Source organism: Carassius gibelio, chromosome B7 (assembly GCF_023724105.1).
Source record: "Carassius gibelio isolate Cgi1373 ecotype wild population from Czech Republic chromosome B7, carGib1.2-hapl.c, whole genome shotgun sequence".
Taxonomy (NCBI): domain Eukaryota; kingdom Metazoa; phylum Chordata; class Actinopteri; order Cypriniformes; family Cyprinidae; genus Carassius; species Carassius gibelio.
Window position 1 is genome coordinate 20,492,995 of NC_068402.1, and position 21,402 is coordinate 20,514,396.

The 21,402-nt window shown below is 38.7% G+C and overlaps 1 protein-coding gene across 24 annotated transcripts in view; it reads left to right on the forward strand.

Moving 5' to 3' along the window:
- The window catches only part of scrib (scribble planar cell polarity protein), an 82,290-nt gene that overhangs the window by 44,889 nt on the left and 15,999 nt on the right, over window positions 1-21,402 (forward strand). For 6 of the 24 annotated variants that reach the window (XM_052560264.1, XM_052560268.1, XM_052560262.1 and 3 more), the window contains 24 exons: window positions 1,251-1,381; window positions 1,469-1,597; window positions 2,296-2,472; window positions 2,639-3,058; window positions 5,124-5,186; window positions 8,155-8,244; window positions 8,325-8,402; window positions 8,502-8,831; window positions 10,056-10,136; window positions 12,003-12,245; window positions 13,351-13,461; window positions 13,574-13,750; window positions 13,974-14,090; window positions 14,237-14,425; window positions 14,720-14,839; window positions 14,923-14,979; window positions 15,399-15,455; window positions 15,701-15,781; window positions 17,743-18,135; window positions 18,992-19,063; window positions 19,295-19,342; window positions 20,116-20,163; window positions 20,321-20,446; window positions 21,040-21,150. In XM_052560264.1, the coding sequence (XP_052416224.1) occupies window positions 1,251-1,381; window positions 1,469-1,597; window positions 2,296-2,472; window positions 2,639-3,058; window positions 5,124-5,186; window positions 8,155-8,244; window positions 8,325-8,402; window positions 8,502-8,831; window positions 10,056-10,136; window positions 12,003-12,245; window positions 13,351-13,461; window positions 13,574-13,750; window positions 13,974-14,090; window positions 14,237-14,425; window positions 14,720-14,839; window positions 14,923-14,979; window positions 15,399-15,455; window positions 15,701-15,781; window positions 17,743-18,135; window positions 18,992-19,063; window positions 19,295-19,342; window positions 20,116-20,163; window positions 20,321-20,446; window positions 21,040-21,150 (3,449 nt within the window). The remainder of the gene's footprint in view (window positions 1-1,250; window positions 1,382-1,468; window positions 1,598-2,295; window positions 2,473-2,638; window positions 3,059-5,123; window positions 5,187-8,154; window positions 8,245-8,324; window positions 8,403-8,501; window positions 8,832-10,055; window positions 10,137-12,002; window positions 12,246-13,350; window positions 13,462-13,573; window positions 13,751-13,973; window positions 14,091-14,236; window positions 14,426-14,719; window positions 14,840-14,922; window positions 14,980-15,398; window positions 15,456-15,700; window positions 15,782-17,742; window positions 18,136-18,991; window positions 19,064-19,294; window positions 19,343-20,115; window positions 20,164-20,320; window positions 20,447-21,039; window positions 21,151-21,402) is intronic. The other 18 variants (XM_052560257.1, XM_052560280.1, XM_052560265.1 and 15 more) reach the window with 16 other exon arrangements.

Genomic DNA, 21,402 nt, shown 5'->3' on the forward strand with positions numbered 1-21,402 from the left:
TATCCGAAAGCCAGAGGGCGCTCTTGCGCGGAAACTCCAAATATGCCTCACAGAAGAAACCCGAGGGTTGCTGAATAAACAGAAGATTTAAATGCTTTCATTGATTCATCGTGACTAATGAATACATGACTATGGCAATATATGGTTTATACACACTAAGTGTGTACCCAGTCTAAAATCAGTCAACACCTGTAAGGTGACTAACAAAACGGTCACACTTGCATTCAGTCTGATACCTTATTTGCTCACAGGGTGTTGGCATTTAGTTACATGTGACTTGTGTGTTTTATGATTAGCCAGAGGGAAAATTTGAATGAGTTGTTATTATTATAATTTTTATTATAATAAACTATATCTATAATGCAGTGCTAATCAACATGGCCTATATCACTGCTTAGAATACTATGAAATATGTTGCGTGCCTTATTCTGTTTAAGAAGCCACATCATCTCACAGAAGGAGTTATTTCAAACACTCGACTGATGTTATGAAGTGAGTTTGGAGTAAAAACGTAATATTAAATGCGGTATTTTCATGTCCTTTCAGATGGAGCAGCATTAAGGCCTACTACACAGAACTGTAGTTCATTATCGTGAATGATTTATTCGATTTAAGTAATTGTACGATTATATATCATCAGCATTTTTTATAATTTTTTTCCTTCCTCCCGGTAGCTTGTCAGAGATCTACAGCCCTGTGTAGTAAATGCTGCTGTTTTACTACTAATCACAGAACCGGCTTTACTGACAAGATGTGCATGACAATCGCATTTGATTAATTGTGTAGCCCTAATTTAAAGGCACTACAAAGAGAACTTCTGGACTGTAATCACACCATTTCAAGCATTTATATATATATATATATATATATATATATATATATATATATATATATATATATATATATATATATATATATATATATATATATATATATATATATAATAAATATTAATTAAATACAGATATATGGAAACGTCAGGCTCATATCGGCCGATAATATTGGCAAAACGATATACCGTTCGGGCTCTCGTAGTCTTAGCCTCAGACAGCTGTACAGCATGGGAACAGAGAACAGTAAAGAGAAACAAAGAATATTGGCCGATATATCAGTATCTGTTTTTTTTTTTTTTTTTTCGCTAATATCTGTATCTGCCCCAAAAAACTTATATCGGTCAGGCACTGAAGACTACACCCATTGTGAATCCAGGACACGCATCAAATTGCAATATTTTGTAATCTACTTTGCAGAGAATCTACTGGAGAGGAGTGTTGATGAAACCTGGCCCACAGACACTAATTTGAACAGGGTATCGGTCATTCACTTCCAGGATGACTCCAAACATGAAGAGGAAGATGAGGAGAGTGCAGCAGAGAAGAGGGTGAGCGTGGAAATGTGTACAGGATGTTTATGATTTCTGGAAAACTGTTTACAGTGTGCTAACACTCTTGCTGTATATGTGAACCAGCAGGGTCTTCAGAGGAGAGCCACACCTCATCCCAGTGAGTTGAAGGTAATGAAGAATGTCATTGAAGCCAGAAGAAATGAGGCTTATACAGCCAAGCCAGATGAGGATCTGGAGTCCCCGGACTCTGAGGTACATTCAGTCAAAGGCAGAATTGTTTAGTTTTATTTTATTTTTTTCTTCTATTAGTTTCCATCAATTTGAATGGAAATGAATGCACAGAATCAGTTTATTTGTAGAACTATGGTGCACTGATAGTATACCATGTTTTGCAAAATATGTCATCTTTTTATCATCTAAAATGTGTCATGACTTGTTTATTATAAATGACGATGCAGTTGTTTATTTTATCTCTTTTTTTGCTTATGGTTCTCTATTCTGTTGGATAATTTCTTTGTGGAGCGTGGGGAACTTAAATGTGTTGTTTATAAAAAATGCAAATTATATTCAGGTGCAACTTACTAAATACAGTAATTTCATACAAATAGTTTACAAGGGAAAACTATCAAGACTTAAGGCATGAATAAATATATCGCTGTTGACATAAACCAACAAGTTGTATGTCTGTAAGGATAAGATTGACTAAAATGACCTTTGTCATATTTTTAATATTACTTACAAACAGTTCTATATATATATATATATATATATATATATATATATATATATATATATATATATATATATATATATATATATATATATATATATATATATATATATATATATATATATATATATATATAATGTTGTGTGTATATTATAAGTATATGTGATTATTATTTAATTGTTAAATACGAACTGCTCAGTATTTTTTTTTTTTTTCACAGGAAAAACGGTTGAGTGGGCTGTCCAATCAAAGTCATGATTCTCAGGCATCCAGTAGCACCGCCTCTGCCAATTCTCAGGATGAGAAGCGGGGTGTACACAGTACAGGTGTGGAGATTAATGATGGTCAGGGTCAAGAGGAGGAGGAGCTGGATGAGATGGAGGTGGAGTATACTGAGGTATGTATGAAGTATGTTCAGCACATCCTGAATGTAACTGTGACCTCTAATGTACAAGTGCAAGCTACTGTAAAGATAATGTTTTGGTTTTGGTCCCCCGATTCTGAGCCGTAATGATTCAGTCGCTACATTGGTAATCCAAGAAACCGTTTTCTTGCCTTCGCAGCCTACTGTGCACTTTGCTGAAGACCCCATCATCCGCGGCGGTGATGAGGAGGAAGAAGATGAGAATGAAGAGGATGATGAAGATGCTGAAAGGAGCGATGAGGACCCTCGAACACCATCTTTTCCTGCAGAGAAACAGCGGCTCATACGTAAAGACACACCACACTACAAAAAGCACTTCAAGATCACAAAGCTGCCCAAACCAGAGACTGTTGCTGCTCTGCTGCAAGGCTTCAGTCATGACGGCCTCTCACCTACTGCTCACACCCCTGAGGACGAGAGGGATGGTGAGGAGGAGGAGGAAGATGAGGAGGACGAGGGAGGAGTAACAGTCAACACCCCTTTTCAACAAAGACTAGAAGCAGCTGAGTTAGAAGACAGCAGGCTGAGTCAGATGAACTCGTCCCTGCAGCCAGTGAAGGTAAGAAGGGCTCACTTCTAGTAGCAGTGGTGTGGGAAATCCTAGTTTCTTCATTAAAAGTTGCTGAAATCAATTTATATTGTCTGAGGGTTTAAGTGGAGTTATTTAATAATCATGTTCATACATCTTAGTGCAGAGTGTGGAATTTTTTCAGTCTAAGATATACAAAATACAGTGCTAAAAGTTTGAGACCCCTTGTGTAAATCTGTCCGTTTTACATTTTTCAAATTTAATTACAATTTTTAATTGCAAAATTATATTATCAGCAAAAAATGTACGTTATAACATTGTTCAAAAGTTTAAGGTTAGTAAAAGGCTCACTGAAGCTGGATTTATTTGTACAAAAACACACTAAAAACACAATTTTTGTGAAATGTTATTGCAATTTAAAATAACAATTTTAAAATTACAGTAATATTTTAAATTGTACATTTATTCCTGTGATGGCCATTACTCCAGTCATCACTGTCACATGATCTTTCAGATATTATTCGACTAGTCTCTTCGTCTTTATTGATCAAAAGACACATTAATTCTTACTGACTTTTAACCTTTGGAACAGTATTGTACAGAAAATTTTAGAATTTCTTTTGGTTCGTCTCACTTTTGTTTTAGTTTGTTGTCTCACACTTTTTGACCCCTCTGTGACGATTTTTGTTCATTCAGATTCATTCATTGTTTCAGAACCATCGTGTCATTGGAATGAATATTGGCAGCATGCAAATTTTTTGTCTGTTTGATAAATGCTTGTTTTAAGATGACCTCCGCCTTTGGTCTGATTGAAAGGACAGAACCTCAAATGAAAAAGTTTCTCCTTGTTTTGCCCCACTCTCTGGCTATGTTTAGCTCCTCCTCCACAGCTTGGCTCCACCCCATTGAGCACTGCTCTTGCTTCTCATCATCATTTGCTGTCTCTGTTACCTGGGGAAATCAGTGCACACTGCCCTCTTTGCCCACCTTTTCCACAGCTGTCTGTGTGCTGATCATTTTAAATTATACCTGATCTCACATCAATGAACAATTCCACCATGTTTTTTTTATATATATATATAATTTTTATTGTGTAGAAATATGAGGACTCTCATTGGTCTTTAAAATGCATACTGTAACCAGAAAATAGCATGAATCCTTTAGGTTTTTTACAGTAACAACCACTGAAATGAGAATTTATTTCCTACAAACATGCAACATAATGCTTTGCAATCATTCATTGAGTTCTGAAATATGATTTAATTCAGCTATACATATTTAAAATTAATCTTTGAAGCCAAGATTTATATATATATCTTGTTTAAAATATTTTGAATGTGGTCAGGAAGGTGTGCGTGTGTGTGTGTGTGTGTGTGTGTGTGTGTGTGTGTGTGTGTGTGTGTGTGTGTGTGTGTGTGTGTGTGTGCGTGTGTGTGTGTGCGTGTGTGTGTGTGTGGTCTCCATGAGTGGCTGAGGAATGCTTGTTCAGGACTTCTGTGTGCATGTTTTCAGTTTGAAAAAAAGTAAATTGCTGTTCCTTTGTTAATATTGACATTTGTGTGCATGTTGGTAATTGCTTTATATCTGCGTTTTATAGCATTGACACGCTAGTGATTTGTCTGAGGTTAATATTGACGACCTGTAACTTGGGTTGCTTAATCCAGACAGTTGGGCTGTTTTGATTTCCCTGTCATGTCTTATTAAATTGCTAAAATTGCTAAACATTATAGACTTCATTCGTAAAGTTTGATGTGACTGTAAAATTACTTTTATTCAGAATTGCAATGTTCTGTTTTTGTACAGATACTGTATGAATAGCAAGCTCTTCCAGATAATTGTGTCCCGTTTTATTTGATGAGTCTGAGAACTGAGCTGTGCTGTTGTTTGAAAGCTCTTTCAGTGTGTATGGCAGTGTTGTGTGCTGTATATGTGGTGGTTTTGGAAGCGCCCTGTCTAACTGTGGCTGTGTGTCTGTCATTCAGTCACCTGTGTGAATGTTTGTTCGATTTATTTTAATTTCCAGTCATACAACCTCTGTTTTTTTTTTTTGGCCTGACTAATCTGCATGCCCTCTCGCTGGTTCCTGTCCTAACAGGGGGTGTCATTTGATCAAGTCAATAATCTGCTGATTGAGCCTGCTCGAATTGAGGAGGAAGAGGTCTGTACCTACTCTCTTTCCGCCCAAACTCCCGCTCTCTTCCTCGCTCTCTCCCTCTTTTGATCATTCATTCATTACTCACTCATCGTTCACAGCAGTTCAGGGAGTCACGACCCATCACAAAATTCCTTCATTAATCCATACCGAATGGCCAGGGAAATTGCTGACTAACATTTACTTCTAAGTCACAGCTGTAATAGATCTTAGTGTTTGGAGAAGAAGATGGTCATGGTGCAGCTGTTAGATGAAGATATTCAGGGTTGAGTACTTCAAAAAATAAAGTCAAGCTTTTGCAGTAATGAAGTTACAATGTAAGTCTATTGACCAAGGCGTTTTCTGTGGTTATTGAAAGCATGTCATAAAGTATATATCTTTCATCTTAATAATTACCCTTAAGTTTTAAAGAAACATTGTGTTTCCATTACCATGTTGTCTCCAAACTAGGTTCTATTACTGTCTGCTAGCGTTTTTTCTTGTTTTTCATTTCTTTCCTCTTTTCCACCGCCTACCCCACTGTCAGGTTCTGCCACCTAGGAGCAAGGAGCACATAGTGGAAACTTGTATTTATTTTTGGCTGCATCATATTACAAATGTCTCTGTTTTGTCTGGTTGTAATGAACAATAATCACACAAGAAGTTGTTTGTAGTTCCGTAATGAAATAATTAACATTTTGTTACTTGCCATGTAAAAATATATGCCATAAATGTGACTGATGTTCCAGGTTCCCCAAACACCAGTCATTGTAAGTAAATCAGATGGAGTGAGATTTGTGGTTCTCCACAACCAAAACCCACCAAATTATTGTTTGTTTCTTTTTCATAAAAATATGTAAATACTTCCATATTGTCAGTCATGCAACTAATTTCAACATAGTGTTGATACCCTCTCTGATATATCACAATAAGGCAATAAGTCAGTCATTTTCAAACATTTGAATACACTAATCCATGTCATAAATGTTCTTTTGTAGTTTTTTTTTTTTTTTTTGTATTTTAATGAATGGCTAGTTCTGTTCCTTTAATTAATTAATTCCTGAGCCAGTGCCAATGTAAGATAAGTGACCATCAGCCATAGCATTAGACCACATAAGTTCATTACTTTGCACTTTGTTTAATATGCCTGAAGCTGAGCATTTATTTATATTAGACAAACAATGGGCTGTATGTCTCCAGAGATTTCATTGTCCAAGAACATTGTTCTCTTTTCTTCACTTAAGTTTTGTGTTTTTCCATCTACCCACTCACTTTGCATGGCTGCTGTTGTAGAATCAACCACATCTAGTCCATCACACAAAAAAGTTCACCACCCTCCCATTCATTTTGTGACTATTGGGTTTGTCACGGTGTGATTGTTTGGTGATGTGTGCCATCACTTAATCAGTCAGTACAAATGTAAAGTGGTTTAAGATTAAATTGTCCTCAATTGAACAGTTATTAGTTTTTAAAAAATGTTTCTGTTTCTCTTGATGTCATTTATTAAAAAAAAGGACAAATAACTATGAATTGAATTGGCTTAGGTCTCCTTTATTTAGACCATGAATGTGTTACAGTACAATGTTCAGTAGCATTGAACTAGATGTGGAGTCTTCTGCCATTAATCTGCAAAACTTGAATCAATGCAAGTTTTGAGACGGGTGATGTTCAATCTTGAGCATGTGTTCTTCATACAGTCTGCATTAATCAAACAGATCCTTGGTGTCCTGTCCCAGCAGTGCTGGCCTCCTCTCCTTGATTCTTCAGACTTTTGACTATTTGATCAAATGTTATATATGAAAAATATTAAACATACTCTTAATTTAGTTGAAATTTACTCAATCAAATGTTTTTCCCTGATTCTTGGAGCAACATTGTTCTTGGTTGTAATAATTTTATATACCCTATGGTTTGAATTCAGTAAGACTAGGATGCATTAAACTTAAAAAGTAACCGTAAACTTACTGATTCAAATAAATGCTGTTCTTGTTCTTAAATGCTGTTGAGCACAGAATCCAAAAACGTTAAAACAAAATTTTACTGGACCGTCTCTTTCATCACATTAGTCTAATAATGAAATTGTTTATTTTTTTTTTTACATGCAGAACCCATTGAACATTAAAGATGTTCATGTAAACAAACTTTCTGTATAGAATAGATCAACGTACATTATGTATAGACTTTATGGTGTCTGTACATATAAACTGTCCAGTGTGAGTAAAGGCTGGAATACAATACACTACATTTACCTAGATTTTTCTATATTTGCCCTGATTTACAGTCTGGGAACATCCATTGTAGCTGCAAAAAGTCAGAGACAGCTTGCAGATTTTAAAACCGCATAATATTTTGTGGGCAAAGACTCTTTTTCAGTTAAGTCTATGTTGCCCAGTTTTTCTCTGTAACCATTTACAAAATCTTTATCGTCTGGCGTATTCCTGAATCCTGCTTTAACTGTGTGCATCATGTACAGTCCACACCAGTTCTTTTTATAATACTCTAGTGTTGAATTTTCCACTCCAAAGATTGAAAAGATTTGTGTAAACTACTTAAATCTGTCACATTCCCAAACTGCTTCAGTAAATAGACAAAAGCAGTCAGGCTGACCCAGCTTGGAAACATCAGGTACTCATCTTATCAACAGAGGTGTTGGGCTTCTGTGTTCTCCTTCAGCTTGGTGTTTAAATGCATGTCTGAATATGAAAAGCTTGTCCAATAATCCATAAATTAGAGCTCATTTTTTAATGTATGTAAATGAACACATTGTGAACATCAAGGAAAGAAGGCTGGTTGGGACAATCTATTTGATCTGTCTGAACAGAGATGCAGTCGTTCATATTATAAATACTTTCTAAACAAGCATGCACTGCATGAAAACACTTTTTAGTTTAGTTTTTTGTTTTGTGAGTCAAGACACGCATATCATAGCAAACGTTTTGAAGTATTTCATTCTGCATTTGTCTGTGAATTTCTGATCTCTCTGCTTCATCTGTAGCTGACCCTGACTATCCTGAGGCAGACCGGTGGGTTGGGCATCAGCATAGCAGGGGGGAAAGGATCTACACCCTATAAGGGCGATGATGAGGTACATTTCAATGAGCTTTCAAGCAATAGATGAGGTTCAGTAAATGTGGTTTGTTTTAATGTACTGTATGTCCTTTTCAGGGTATTTTCATCTCTAGAGTATCAGAAGAAGGCCCTGCAGCTCGTGCTGGGGTCAAAGTGGGAGACAAACTTCTTGAGGTGAACTTCTGTTTTCATTTTCTCTTTAGAGCTGTCCCATTCAGAACCAGTCATTCACACTGCCTTAAATCCTCTATCATTGCATTCGTCTGCTCTCAGGTGAACGGAGTAGACCTGCACGGAGCAGAGCATCACACAGCCGTCGAGGCCCTGCGCAATTCAGGGACGGCCGTGGTTATGACTGTTCTGCGAGAACGCATGGTTGAACCGGAGAATGCCATCACCACCACGCCACTGAGACCAGAAGATGATTATTTCCCCCGGGAGAGACGGTCCAGTGGGGTGCCTTTCCTCCTGGACCCTGCCTCTCCTGCTGTCAGCGCTGGACCGATGCTGAAACTAGCCACTTGTCTGATCCGAAACGATAAAGGTTTAGGGTTCAGCATTGCTGGAGGGAAAGGGTCGACCCCGTACCGAGTAGGAGACACGGTAAACACAAGACGCTCTTGCATTTACACTCGTGTCTTGCCTTGTTGTGAATATTTTATGGTGTGTTCATTGTGTCGGTGTCAGGTTGTGCAGTGTGGTTTACAGACGTCAGGATGTCATCCGCTCTCTCCGTATGTTTAACATGTTTAGCAGAAGCGTATGGACTGCGTGAGCTTCTGCATGATGCTTCTCAGCACCTCTAGGATGGCTGACCGAGATGGCAATGATTAGAATTACAGGGACTGACACCTGATAGGGCCAGTAGATTATCGGATGGCAGGGGATGAAGTATTTTTGGATCTCCACTGCAGACACACATCATACTGCCCTCTATCTTTCTGACATGGCCACATTTTTGCACCACTTTCACGAAGGAGACACGGTCACACATTAGCACATGCACGCACTCTGTGCTGAGTAATTGTAAGTCCTGTTTTTGTCCTTCTGCTTGACATTTGTGCTTGTTTTTACTAACAAGTAGATCTCACTGTCTGCTGGTCTGTTTGCTGCTTTGTGTCTTCAGCATGAAACGTTCTGATCCCAGTTTTAGAAAACGTACTGTGAAAGTGCTGACCGTTTGCAGACTCTGTTAAACTGTTGAGATTTAGAATCAAGTGGCCTTTAAGGTCATCAATAGTTGGTTCTTTTAATACTGCATGGTCTGAATTACATCTTTAGAGTTGTACATAAGCCCATATAATAAACCACTAAAAGCATGCCAGGTAATTTTTAAGCTAAGGTCAGCGGGATCATTTCTGCTCTAGAGGCTCGAGGCATTGCAGCATGTTACACCAGCAGACTGACCAGCTCTCAACAGCTGTACAGGAGCACTGAGCACTGAACCAGTCACTGCAAGAGATACTAGCATTGTGTTACTACACGTGTGTTACCGGTTTTTAATTCTTCGTCAAACTCCCCTAGGACTCTTTACTTTTCTTTTGGTTCTTGTGAAAAGAGTGTTAATCAGATGAGACTTGATTTAGTTTGTATAAACTTTCAAAAGCTTTTTTCTTTTGTTGTTTTATTAAGTTTAGTTGTCTACTTTTTACTGTATTCACTTTTTCTGTTTTTTATTTGTTTCTTGCCAAGAGTGGTAGCTCTAAATCATCAAAAAACAATCACTTCTTTGTAAATGTTTCTTTGTGTATTTTACAATGGCGCTTTTTACTGTATTTTGGGGAAAATTGAGAGGTGAGATTATCATTGGCTGTGCTTTTCTCTCAGGGAATCTTCATCTCTCGTATTGCTGAAGGAGGAGCTGCTCACAGAGACAATATCCTGCACGTGGGAGACAGGGTCATATCAGTGAGTTCATCCGTCTCTCTAGTTAATGTAGCTTATCAGTTTAATCAAGGTTTAAAAGGATAGTTCACTCAAAAAATAGTAAATGTTAAAATTAACTCAGTTTAAAAAAAGAAAGTGTCAGAATTTGTTCCATGTTTTTCACACAATACTACTGTATGGTTTTAAATGTAGCACACATAACTTTTGAAGCTTGAAAGTCACTATTCTCCTTCATTATACATTATATCATGTTGTGTCTTACTCACACCCAAACCCATTTGACTTTATTTTGTAAATGACAACATCTACATTTATGGGTCTAAAAAATGTTTGGTTCCTGGGTATTAGATCTAAATAGTCACTATACTTTGTGAGAAACGTACTACTACTAATAATAACCAGCTCAGCTCACTGCATGGGTGAGTTAGTCTGAGTTAGTTTTAGCCCAGTCTTCTGCTGTTTTACTGTGCTGTACACTATAACCTCTCTGCTTTACACAATGAAATGATGTCCGTGTGTAATTGTGAACTCTTAGTCACTTTGCCTGTATTGCGACTCAGCATTATAACAATTATAATTCTCCCTTGAGCCCTCTCTTTATGTTGAGATTGTGCTGCTTCTCCCTCTGTCCTTGCATGTGTTTCACTAACACACTTCTTTCCTGCTTGGTGTGGGGTGTGGTGATGGGAGGTTTTTGACTTGTTCTGCTGTCACGGTAGCTGCATGCGTTACCCTAGCAGCGGCCCTTCTGTCACCCTGTGGTAAGCGCCGGTACTGAATGGTCAGCGCTGACCTCTGTTTGTTTGTCACCAGCTGCTAAACAAAGTAACCAGAAAACAAGAGTAGTCTTCCCTTACATGGGAAGCAGGACAGGTTAGGCCACATCCCTTGGCTTTACAAAGAATCTCAAATATTGTACAGTCTTTGTGAAAGTGCACGAAACTGCAGCAGCATTAGGCCACAGTTTCAACACAGCATGTGGTGTCAAGACATGACCCAGATCATAATTAAAGACTAGTGTTTAAAGATCCATAGTTAAAGGATAGTAATGTGATGAATCAGTAGTACTTTTATATACAAATTTATACTGGAGTTGATGCTTATTAATGGAATTAAAAGCAGGTTGCATGTCCGCTCAATCCTGAGGCCTTTTGTACTTTGAGTAACTTTAATGTCAAGATGCTACAGATCTGTTTGTCTGCCTTACCAAAAACCAGACTGATACTATTTCAGTGAGACTAAAGTATTTGCATGGCATTTTTAAAAGGTATTTTATTTCTTTAGTACATCTGTAATCAAACTTTTAAAGTGCATGTTACCATTATAACAGTAGTTTCTCCTGGACTAAGCTCACTTTATGTGAATGCAAGGTCCGCTAATCAAAGTATATGAGATATATCTGGTATTCATTGAAATATGACAAGCTGTAGTCAAGTTTGGTCATGGTTTTCTTGAAGCTGCTTTTTTTATACTCTCTCTAACACACAACACATGATCTTGCTACCTAAAGCATCTCCAGCATTTCCTCTTTCTTCTGTGGCTCATTCCCCTTTCTTTTCACTTCCCTGGTCAAATGTGTCTCAACATTTTGATTTGATGCATGATTTTCACTGAGAACCCAGGTTTTCAAAACCAAGTATATGTAAGGGAAGTGGAAATCACATTCTCTTTGAATGCATGAGAGAGCTCCACATTGGCTGTCACAAGATGATCCAGATCAGTCCTGAACATGAACATACAGTATTTCACTCAACTAACACCTGGACTAATGTTTCTTGAAAACCCAGCTAAAAGAAATGCTGCCTGTAGTAATTAAAGAGCCAATAAGACGTAACAAGCTCAGCATGAGGCCCTCTCTGATCCTCTGGTGTTTGGCTGTTGCTCCAGATCAATGGTGTAGACATGACAGAGGCCAGACATGACCAGGCAGTAGCGCTGCTTACCGGCACCTCCCCCACCATCACCCTCCTGGTTGAACGGGACCAGGCCAGTGCAGGGGGCGCCTCCCCTCGAACTCGACCTCATTCGCCCCCTCCTCCAGAGCCGTCTGACTCACCTGAGCAAGAGGAAGGAGATGAGCACCTTGGAAACCATCTCAACTGCCCCATGGAGGATGAATACCCCATTGAGGTGAGAGCTGGGCTATGACACAAGGCTATGACGTTGAACTTTCAGAGAGAGAGTGTGTGTTTTTCTCCCCATTTGAGGAAATATTAGTAGAAATATTATTAGTAACTAGTTTAATCTCATAACAGCTTCATCTTGCTGTTTTAATGCCTCATTCAAAAGAGAAAATGGTGCACGGTATGAACATTGCGTAGTGGATTTATTGTGTTAGGATTGTGATTTGGGCTTTTAAAATTTACTCTATTGCTTTTGCATTTAATTAATGTTCCCTTTTTATTCATGCCCACTTCATGTAGTTGTGTACATTTGCCTAGAAGATGCATCTCCGTTTCAGATAACTGAACATTCAGTTTAACTGTATTTACCATTACCATTCTAAAGCTTGGGGTCAGTAAGATATATATATATATATATATATATATATATATATATATATATATATATATATATATATATATATATATATATATATATATATATATATATACATAGTACACAGATACATATATATTTTAAGAAAATTAATACTTTTAGTCGGCTAGGCTACATTAAAATGAATCAAAAGTGACAGTAAAGACATTTCATACTACAAAAGCGTTTAAAATAAATGCTGTTTATTTAGCGTTGTCTTCATCAAAAAATCCTGAACACTGCCACAGTTTCCACAGAAAAATGAAGATTAAGAATAGCATAATAATAAAATATTAAACAGCACTTAAGCAGGCTGTAACATTAATAATAATAAGAAATGTTTTGTTTTTATCATTGTAATTTTAAGCAACCTTGGTGAACATGAGATACTTCTTTTCATTAAAAAATAGTAATTTTAAATAGTAATGTTAATTTAAAAATAAAAATCACATTTATAATTATTGGTTAATTTCAAAGATTATTTATCTTTCGTATTTATTATAGTAATAGTTCACAACATTGCTGTTGTGTTTTTGCTGTATTTTTAATTAAATGCAGCCTTGGTAAACAGGATAGTTTTCATTACAAAAAAAAAAAAATATCTTACCAACCCCAACATTCTAAAATAATATATATGTATATCTACTGCAAAATCTGTGCTCCTTTTTTCATACATCTGAATTTCCTGTCTGGACAGGAAGTGACGCTGATCAAAGCAGGTGGTCCCCTGGGTCTGAGCATTGTAGGGGGTAGCGATCATGCCAGCCACCCGTTTGGAATTAATGAGCCAGGGGTGTTCATCTCAAAGGTAAAATGAATGAGGTTGGATGTTGCAGGTTTATGTCAAAAATGAATGGCATGATTTGTGTTCTGTGACGCTTTTGTCCGAATTGAGTTCTGACCTTTTTGTTTCTGGGTAGGTCATCCCCAATGGCTTGGCCTCTCAGAGTGGACTTCGTGTGGGCGATCGAATCTTGGAGGTGAACACCATCGACCTCCGACATGCCACACATCAGGAAGCTGTCAGAGCCTTGCTCTCCAACAAGCAGGAGATCCGCATGCTTGTGCGCAGAGATCCCTCGCCCCCTGGCATGCAGGTAGACACACTCTGACTAGCAGAGGACAAGTGTAAGCAAAACCTGCACTAATAAATATCACATTTGGTCTTTTCCTAAAAATCTGCCAAAATGGTCTGCAATGAGAAAGGCACTTGTACAAATATTTGGCTAATTTTTTAAGCTAAAAACTTTTGATAGGTAATGATCTCAATCTCAACTTAATGAGACCAGAACATCTTCACATACCCTCTTGATTTCGCAGGAGATTGTCATTCACAAGCAGCCTGGAGAAAAGCTGGGCATCAGCATCAGGGGCGGAGCTAAAGGCCATGCAGGCAACCCCTTTGACCCCACAGATGAGGGAATCTTCATTTCCAAGGTAACCTATACAATGAAATAAGAACACACAAACCCTGCAGGATTCTGACAACATAAAAAATACTGGTCTAGTTACCTACTTCATTACTTCCTCACAACATCAGTCATTTAAGTCCTTGATTTTTTTTCTCTTACTCCTTGCTATAGGTGAGCTCGAGCGGAGCAGCTGCACGGGATGATCGACTGCGAGTAGGCATGCGTATTCTTGAGGTGGGCAACAACAGTCTGCTGGGTATGACACACACGGAAGCAGTGAGGGTCTTGCGTGCTGCCGGTGACTCTCTGGTCATGCTTGTGTGTGATGGCTTTGATCCAAGAAACGCTGCAGGCATCGAGGTAAAGACCTAGTTATACAGCTCAGAAAGACATGAGATCTTCCCTGGTGTTCAACTGTGACTTAAATTATTATACATGTAATAAAATATGTATTGACACTACCAGCCAGAAGTCTGGAATAATTAGGATTTACTACGACTGCACTATTTGATGGAGTTACAGTAAAAACAGTAGTATTGTGAATTCAGCAGCCATTACTCCAGTCTTCAGTGTCACTTGATTCCTTAGAAATCATTCTAATATGCATGCATGTACTAACTCATATTTTGTATATTGATTTGCTATTTCTTTCAGGCATCGCCTGGTGTTATTGCAAACCCGTTTGCGTCAGGTATTGTTCGTAAGAACAGTATGGAGAGCATCTCATCAGTCGACAGAGACCTGAGTCCGGAAGAGATTGACATCATGCAGAAGGTGAGCTCTATGCTTCACACAGAGCAGGAAAAACAGAGGAGTGCATGGGAAAATAACATCTGTCTGTCTGACCTTTCCTGCAGGAGGTTGAGATGGTGAGAGAGACGTCCCAGTGGGAACGGGAGGAGATGGATAAAGTGGTGAGTTATTTCCTCCTTTAAATGCCTTTCTTTTAACATATAATAATAAAAATAATAAGAAGAAGAAGAATCAAAATGACGACCACTTCCAAATCTTTCCTGTAACTGCAACTAATGTTTGTGGATCTGTGCTTTTCTTTCCCTCTTACTCTTATCTTAATGCCCCTCTTATCCCCGAAACCCTCCTTGAATGATCTTGGGTGCTGCTCATTCCAAACATCACATTTTGTTTCCGCTCTTTCCATTCATCTCCTTCATTAAATATGTTCTTGCCTCTTCATGGTCCCTGGTTTTATTGTTCATCCATGATTCTGCATCACCTAAACCTCATTCCCATCTGTGCAATGGATGTCGTGTGTGTGTGTGTTTGGGTAAACGTTATCCCCCCACCCCTCCTTGCCTTCCCTCTTTCGGTAAAGGAGCGCATGCGCTTGGAGCGTGAGGAGGCAACTCGTTTGCTGGAGGAGGAAACTGAGGTGAGGCCTTAAGCCCTCCCTGTCTTTACAGCCCACATTAGGGCTCCAGGAGCGAGACACAGGACCTGCCGTCACCTTGAACATGAACCACTGAGTCACATCTGAACCTCTGAGCTCTAGAAGCTCTTAAGAACCAGTGTCCTCATGCTTAATGAAAGATCTAATTCATGTTTAGAAGATTTTTGAACATGTTCTTTCAGTGAACAGTGATATTCATTATGCTCTTTCTAACCCTCTCTCTACAGAATTTGAGCACTGGACCACTGAAACTGGACTACAAGACACTGGCGGCTCTACCTACCACTAGCCTACAGAGAGTTAATCGAGTAAGTAAACCTAACTTGCAGAAATGTTTCCTTACTTGCTTTTGAATGCTTAACATATCGGTCTTCAAAAACTCTGTCAGGTCAAGCGATATGTTTGCTTGTACTGCTAGTGCCAAAGGTGAAGCAGTCCAGCTGCTGGCTTTAGTCTTCCGCAGCAGCAGGGTTGGATGTCATTCCTGTCATACCTCTGACAGAATACAGATTGTATTTGCTGGTGCTTGAGCTGGAGTGAGGGGGAGGTGCTTGCCGACAGCTGACAGTAGCTCAAGTTATTTTAAAATGTGTGCTGTGAGCTGATTGGCTGAATGAGTTAATGGGTGGGTGTGGCCTTTGAGGTTGAAGGGACCCTTGAAGGATCTTGACAGTTAAGTTATCTAGAGTCGAGCCGCTTGGAATCTGCTCCGGTCATCTTACTGTGAGTGTATCACTGCTGTTACTCTACAACTCGGTTTTTCTCTGTCCTTTCTTCAGCACTCATACCTCCTTGACGTACTAGTTTTTCCTTCTTTTCTTTCCTGTGTGTGTGTGTATGTGTGTGTGAAACTGGTTACATTTTATTCAGGATTTGATTACCGTAATAATTGCTAAAGCCATTAGTTGTTGGATGTTGATTGTCAGTAGTTAACTCAGTCAATCAACTGTATTATTCTGACTTCACTCAAGCATCCCTCATACAATAATTTATTGCCTTCAGTGATGTTCAGTAAATGTTTTATCATGTAACAGTTGTAATTTAAGCTTTATATCTTGTTTTCACAAACTAAAATATATTCCTTGTCCCTTGTAAGCATTTGCCTCTGTCTCTCTTCTAGATATGTTCAACCTACATAGCACTAGCAGCTGTTAGTGAAGTCTAGTGAGGAATGGAGAGGGGGTGGACGGCTCTTAGATAGAGGTTTTCTCCCTCACGTGATTTTGTGTTATATGAAGTACAGTTTAGTCATGGCTATTTATAGATCAGAGCGGTGTCTTTTATCGGCACAAGAGCCAGCGAATAAAGCTTTTATCAGTTTGAGGCCATTAGTTTTTAGATTAGATTTAGCATCACAATGTGCCACTAATTGCACCTGAATTGATTGTTTGTATTTTACTGTGATGAGAATCCGGTGTATTGTTTCATAACACTTTATAAAATTGCATCTCTAATATTAATGACAGTTAAAGAATTGTTTGTGTTTTGTGGTAAGGACTCATTAGTGAGTGTTTGTTACATGCACTGCTAAAATCTACTTGATATGGTTTCTGTCAGGTTGTGTTTAAAGCAAGCATTCACGGTAGTTCATAATGCCGAATAACATTTTAAACTATGAATACCTCCCTAGTCCCTAATAAAGTAAAATGTATAGTGTTATTGTTAACTAAAACTAATAAATTTTTTTTTTATAATTTTAATAAAGCTGAGATAAATTGTAGAAATATTAGATTGAAATGTTGCTTTGGCAACTAAATGAAATACATTTAAGTACTTGCATTTCATAAACTAAACCAGACATAAAAATATAATATTAAAAGAATATATATTTAAAAAGCAAGCACAGAATTATGAAAACTAAAATTAAAAAAATATATATATATAAAAGCAAAGTCTACATGAAGGCAGACTGAATGCAGATGTTCTTCTGGGTTGAGTGACTGTCTACTGTGAGATGTCTGAGGATGATGGGATAGCTGTATTTAGCTCTTCACTCATCTGAATGGTCGTGACTGGGAGATGATTATGTCTTTAGCATGGCTGTTATTTCTTCCAACTCTGACACACTAAACCCATCTGTTTCATTCTGTACTGCTTTTCCTTTCTTTGCTTTTCCTTTTGCTGTGTTCTAATCTTTTTGTGATGCCATGACATTTTCTTCCTCCTTTTGTATATCATTAGTTGTGCTGTTCTTTTATCTGTCTTTGTTTCCATCTCACATTATCTCTCCCTTTTGTCTGTCGAAAATATTCTCTCTCTCATCCCTCAGTTTTCTCCCTCCTTTGCTACATTCTTCACAATGGAGGCTGCCATGCCGGCCGTCCCTGTAGACCCCCTGGGTTTTGAGAAAGTCCATGCCTCTATGTACCACATAGAACCTGTTGCCCTCCCTTCATCTCCAGTCTGCCCAGCCGCAAGTTCAGCGGCTTCAAAACCTCCCCCAGCTGACACATGGGACCCCCTCCCAGCTCCAGGAGTCCCACAAGAAGCTACAGAGGAAGAAGAATGTCTTGTGGACTCCCAGCCAATCTGCTTTAGTGAAAATCCCTTCCTTGTGGCTAATCGCAAGAGCAAAGGCTGCCCTCCTGACGAGCGCATTTTATCTGGGCCACCTGTGGGTTATGGCAGGCATGGGCAGCTGCAGCCCTGGTTGTACAGCAAGGCAAGCAGCCTTGTGGAGTGTGTTTTCTGACTGAGTGTGTTTCTGGTCTAGCATGGTTGTGTCATCAGTAGCTATTTAGTGTTAACACAGCACTTCATTCTCAAATATCATCCAAAGATTTCTGCTGATAGCTGCTTTAGATTTACAGATGTCTTTGAAAACATCAATGTCTATATACACATTTCCTATATTTAGAAAATGACTGAAGCTGAAAATTGAGCGGATACAAAAATGGGACCCTGTAATGTGTGCAACCTTAGGGTCTTGAGGCATTTGAACATTCCCAGGGAGACTGAGAATGCTTTGAATGTGAAGTCAACAGGTGTTAAACAAAAAAGGGTGAAGGGTAAAGGCCTCTCACCTTGAATACAGACTGGCCACCAATCATTTCCAGGAATATAAATCACCATGGTCTCTAAAGTAACATTTGACACATTGTCTCTTTCTGTAGCATTACATTTGTTCTTGACACAGTTTGAAAAAAATGCATTTTATGGCACCACTGCTTGATTTCAAATGATCTGTGGCACGTAATACAACACGTTTGTCATCAGTCACATCATAAGAGCAAGAAATACAACTACTGCAGTGTGCAAGCATATTACAATAACTTGCTTAAGATAGTTGTTTATGGTTTGCTATTAATGTTTTTCTCAAATCAAGATAAACCGCTTTAATAAAATTGCACCTAATTGTTTATTCATAATGCACTACTTTGTAATTCGGCCAATTTTGCTTATTGAAAACAGCAGGCCTCATCTTGCTTTGTGAAATACTTCCCTGACCTCAAGCAGTTTCTTTCCTTCTCCAGTTCTCGAGACATGTTGTGATGGATGTTCTTTTGTTCGTATTGCAGTCTTCACCGTCGGAGCCTCACAGGATTGACAGTCCTGTCCGAGATGCTGCACACTCTCCACACAACTCCCAGGTCAGCACCGTTTCAGAGTGTATTCACTCCCCTTTCATCATCCGCCCTTTCTTTTCTCATTTGTTTTCACGTGACTGTCAAACATTACCATGGATAAGCCTGGACAGATTTCTGCAGGTGTTTTTGCATGGTCAGAGGCAGGCCTAGTTTACATGTTCATTATGGCAGTGTTCTGGTTGATGGCCTGTGCTCTCATTCTGCCCCTCGTCATGACATTTCCATATTTCTCAGCAGTCCCACAAGTCTTCCTCTGTGATGCTTGGAAGGGAGGTTCGATATGTAAGTGGGCTGACTAGCCCTTGTATGGCCTGCACTAGCTGCACTTAGCTTTGCATTAGATGTTAAGAGCCGAATAGAATAAGGGCCTGTGTAACTCTGAGCATGTCATGCTGTCTGCAGCAGTGAAATGCTTGACTCTTATTTAGTATTTCCACCAAACCAAGCAATTGAGAGTGTAACCGCAGCCTGGTAAATTAACACTGTGTATTAAGGTCTTGTGAATCATATGAAGTGTATACAACATTATATACACTACTGTTCAGAGGTTTGGGGTCAGTAGGTTTTTGTCATATGCTCACCAAGACTACATACGTTTGATCAAAAATACAGATAAATCTGTAAGATTATGAAATATTAATGCAATTGACTGTTTTCTCTTTCAGTGTATTTTCAAATGTAATTTATTTCTGTGATTACTTTCAGCAGCCATTATTCCAGTCTTCTGTGTCATGTGATCCTTCAGAAATCATAACTGAAAATAGTTTTAGTGGAAACTGGTGTGGGTTTTTTTTTCCAGGATTCTTTGAATAGAAAGTCAAAGTAAATTACAGTCTTTACTTTAACTTTTGATCAATTTAATACATCTTTGCTGTTTACAATTAGTTTATATAAAATGAAATAAAAATTTTACTATCCCCAAACTTTTGAACACTAATATCATTTAATATAAATTCAAGTCTCATCAGAAAATCAGAAAGCTAATCCCATGTGATTTTTTTTTTCTTAATTTTACATCATGTTCATGTTCATATTTCTCTTTTTTTTTGTTTCAGTCAAACATTAATTTCCCTTCAAATGCAAACACCAAGGATAATTCATCAGTGAGTGTCCAATATGCAGATAACTTGTAATTTATGCTCAATCAAGTTAATGAAAATATTGATTCAAATAACATTTCTAGCCATTTTATGTTGGAAACACTTAAATTTGTGGTTGATTGCTGTATTTATTGTCAATTTGATTTCTCTCTCTTTCTAGACTAAACCTGGTGCCATCCAGCCCCTCTCTCGGGTGCGACCCGCTGTGTCTCCAGCCAGTCAGGATGGCAACAGCAGTCCCAACCCTTTCCAGCATGGCCTCTCTCCCATCAACTCTCAGACCACTGTAAGATCCCTCACCACTGTCTGAACCCTAATGGGGCCCCCTTTCATCCTCAGTCACCAATGCCTAAAGACCAACAAAACTCGAATGTTGTTTTATTTTCTCCATATGCATTCCAGCTGTGCCTGTTAAGCCTTACAAACGGTCACAGATTAATCCAGGTCAAAGAAACGGGTTGTGAAAAAAACAAAACAAAGACACCTCAACTTCTCACTGCAAGTTACATTGTGCCTGTTTTCTATCAAAAGGCGCCTCTTTTTGATTTTTTTTTTCTCCCCTAATCACATAAACCACATTGTTTGCAAAGCAAGGTTTACACTCACATTATCTCAGGAGACCATTGTAAACCAAAATATTGCCCCGAGTCATCACCATAACCACAGACCTCCCTCATACTATCAAACTCTCTCCTCTCCCTCCATCCTTTCATTGACATGATCGCGATCGCGGGCTGCATGTGGTCTAGCCCTGCATTTTCCTCCTGTGCTCTGCCTTTGCTGCTCTGTCTCTCATTAGCTGTTCCATCCTTTTTGTCCTTTGTCTGTTTCTCTACCCTTCCACCCCTCTGTCCTCAACCTCCCCGACCCCTCATACAGCCTAGTGCCCCATCCCCTGACACACATGAGGAATACCCCATCAATATCAAGCAGGTATATAAGGCCTTCGCAGCTGTGCCACACTCCCTGGCTGTACTGGAAGCCCCACAGGTAGGACAAATGCTCCTCAAGGTTGTGAGCATGTCGTGGTTCCCCCATCATCCCGTTGGTCTTCCCGTTGGACATTTTGTTCCTTTTTGGAGATTGTTTGCTGTCGTTGTGCACGAGTCACTCATGGTGGTGTCGACTCCAGGAGTTCATCTGACAGGGACACTTATGTGTCTCATTCATCTGTCAATTGTTCGTTTGATGTTGGTTTTGATATTTGACTCCTTGCTGTGTGTAAAGTGTTTCCTTTCATCC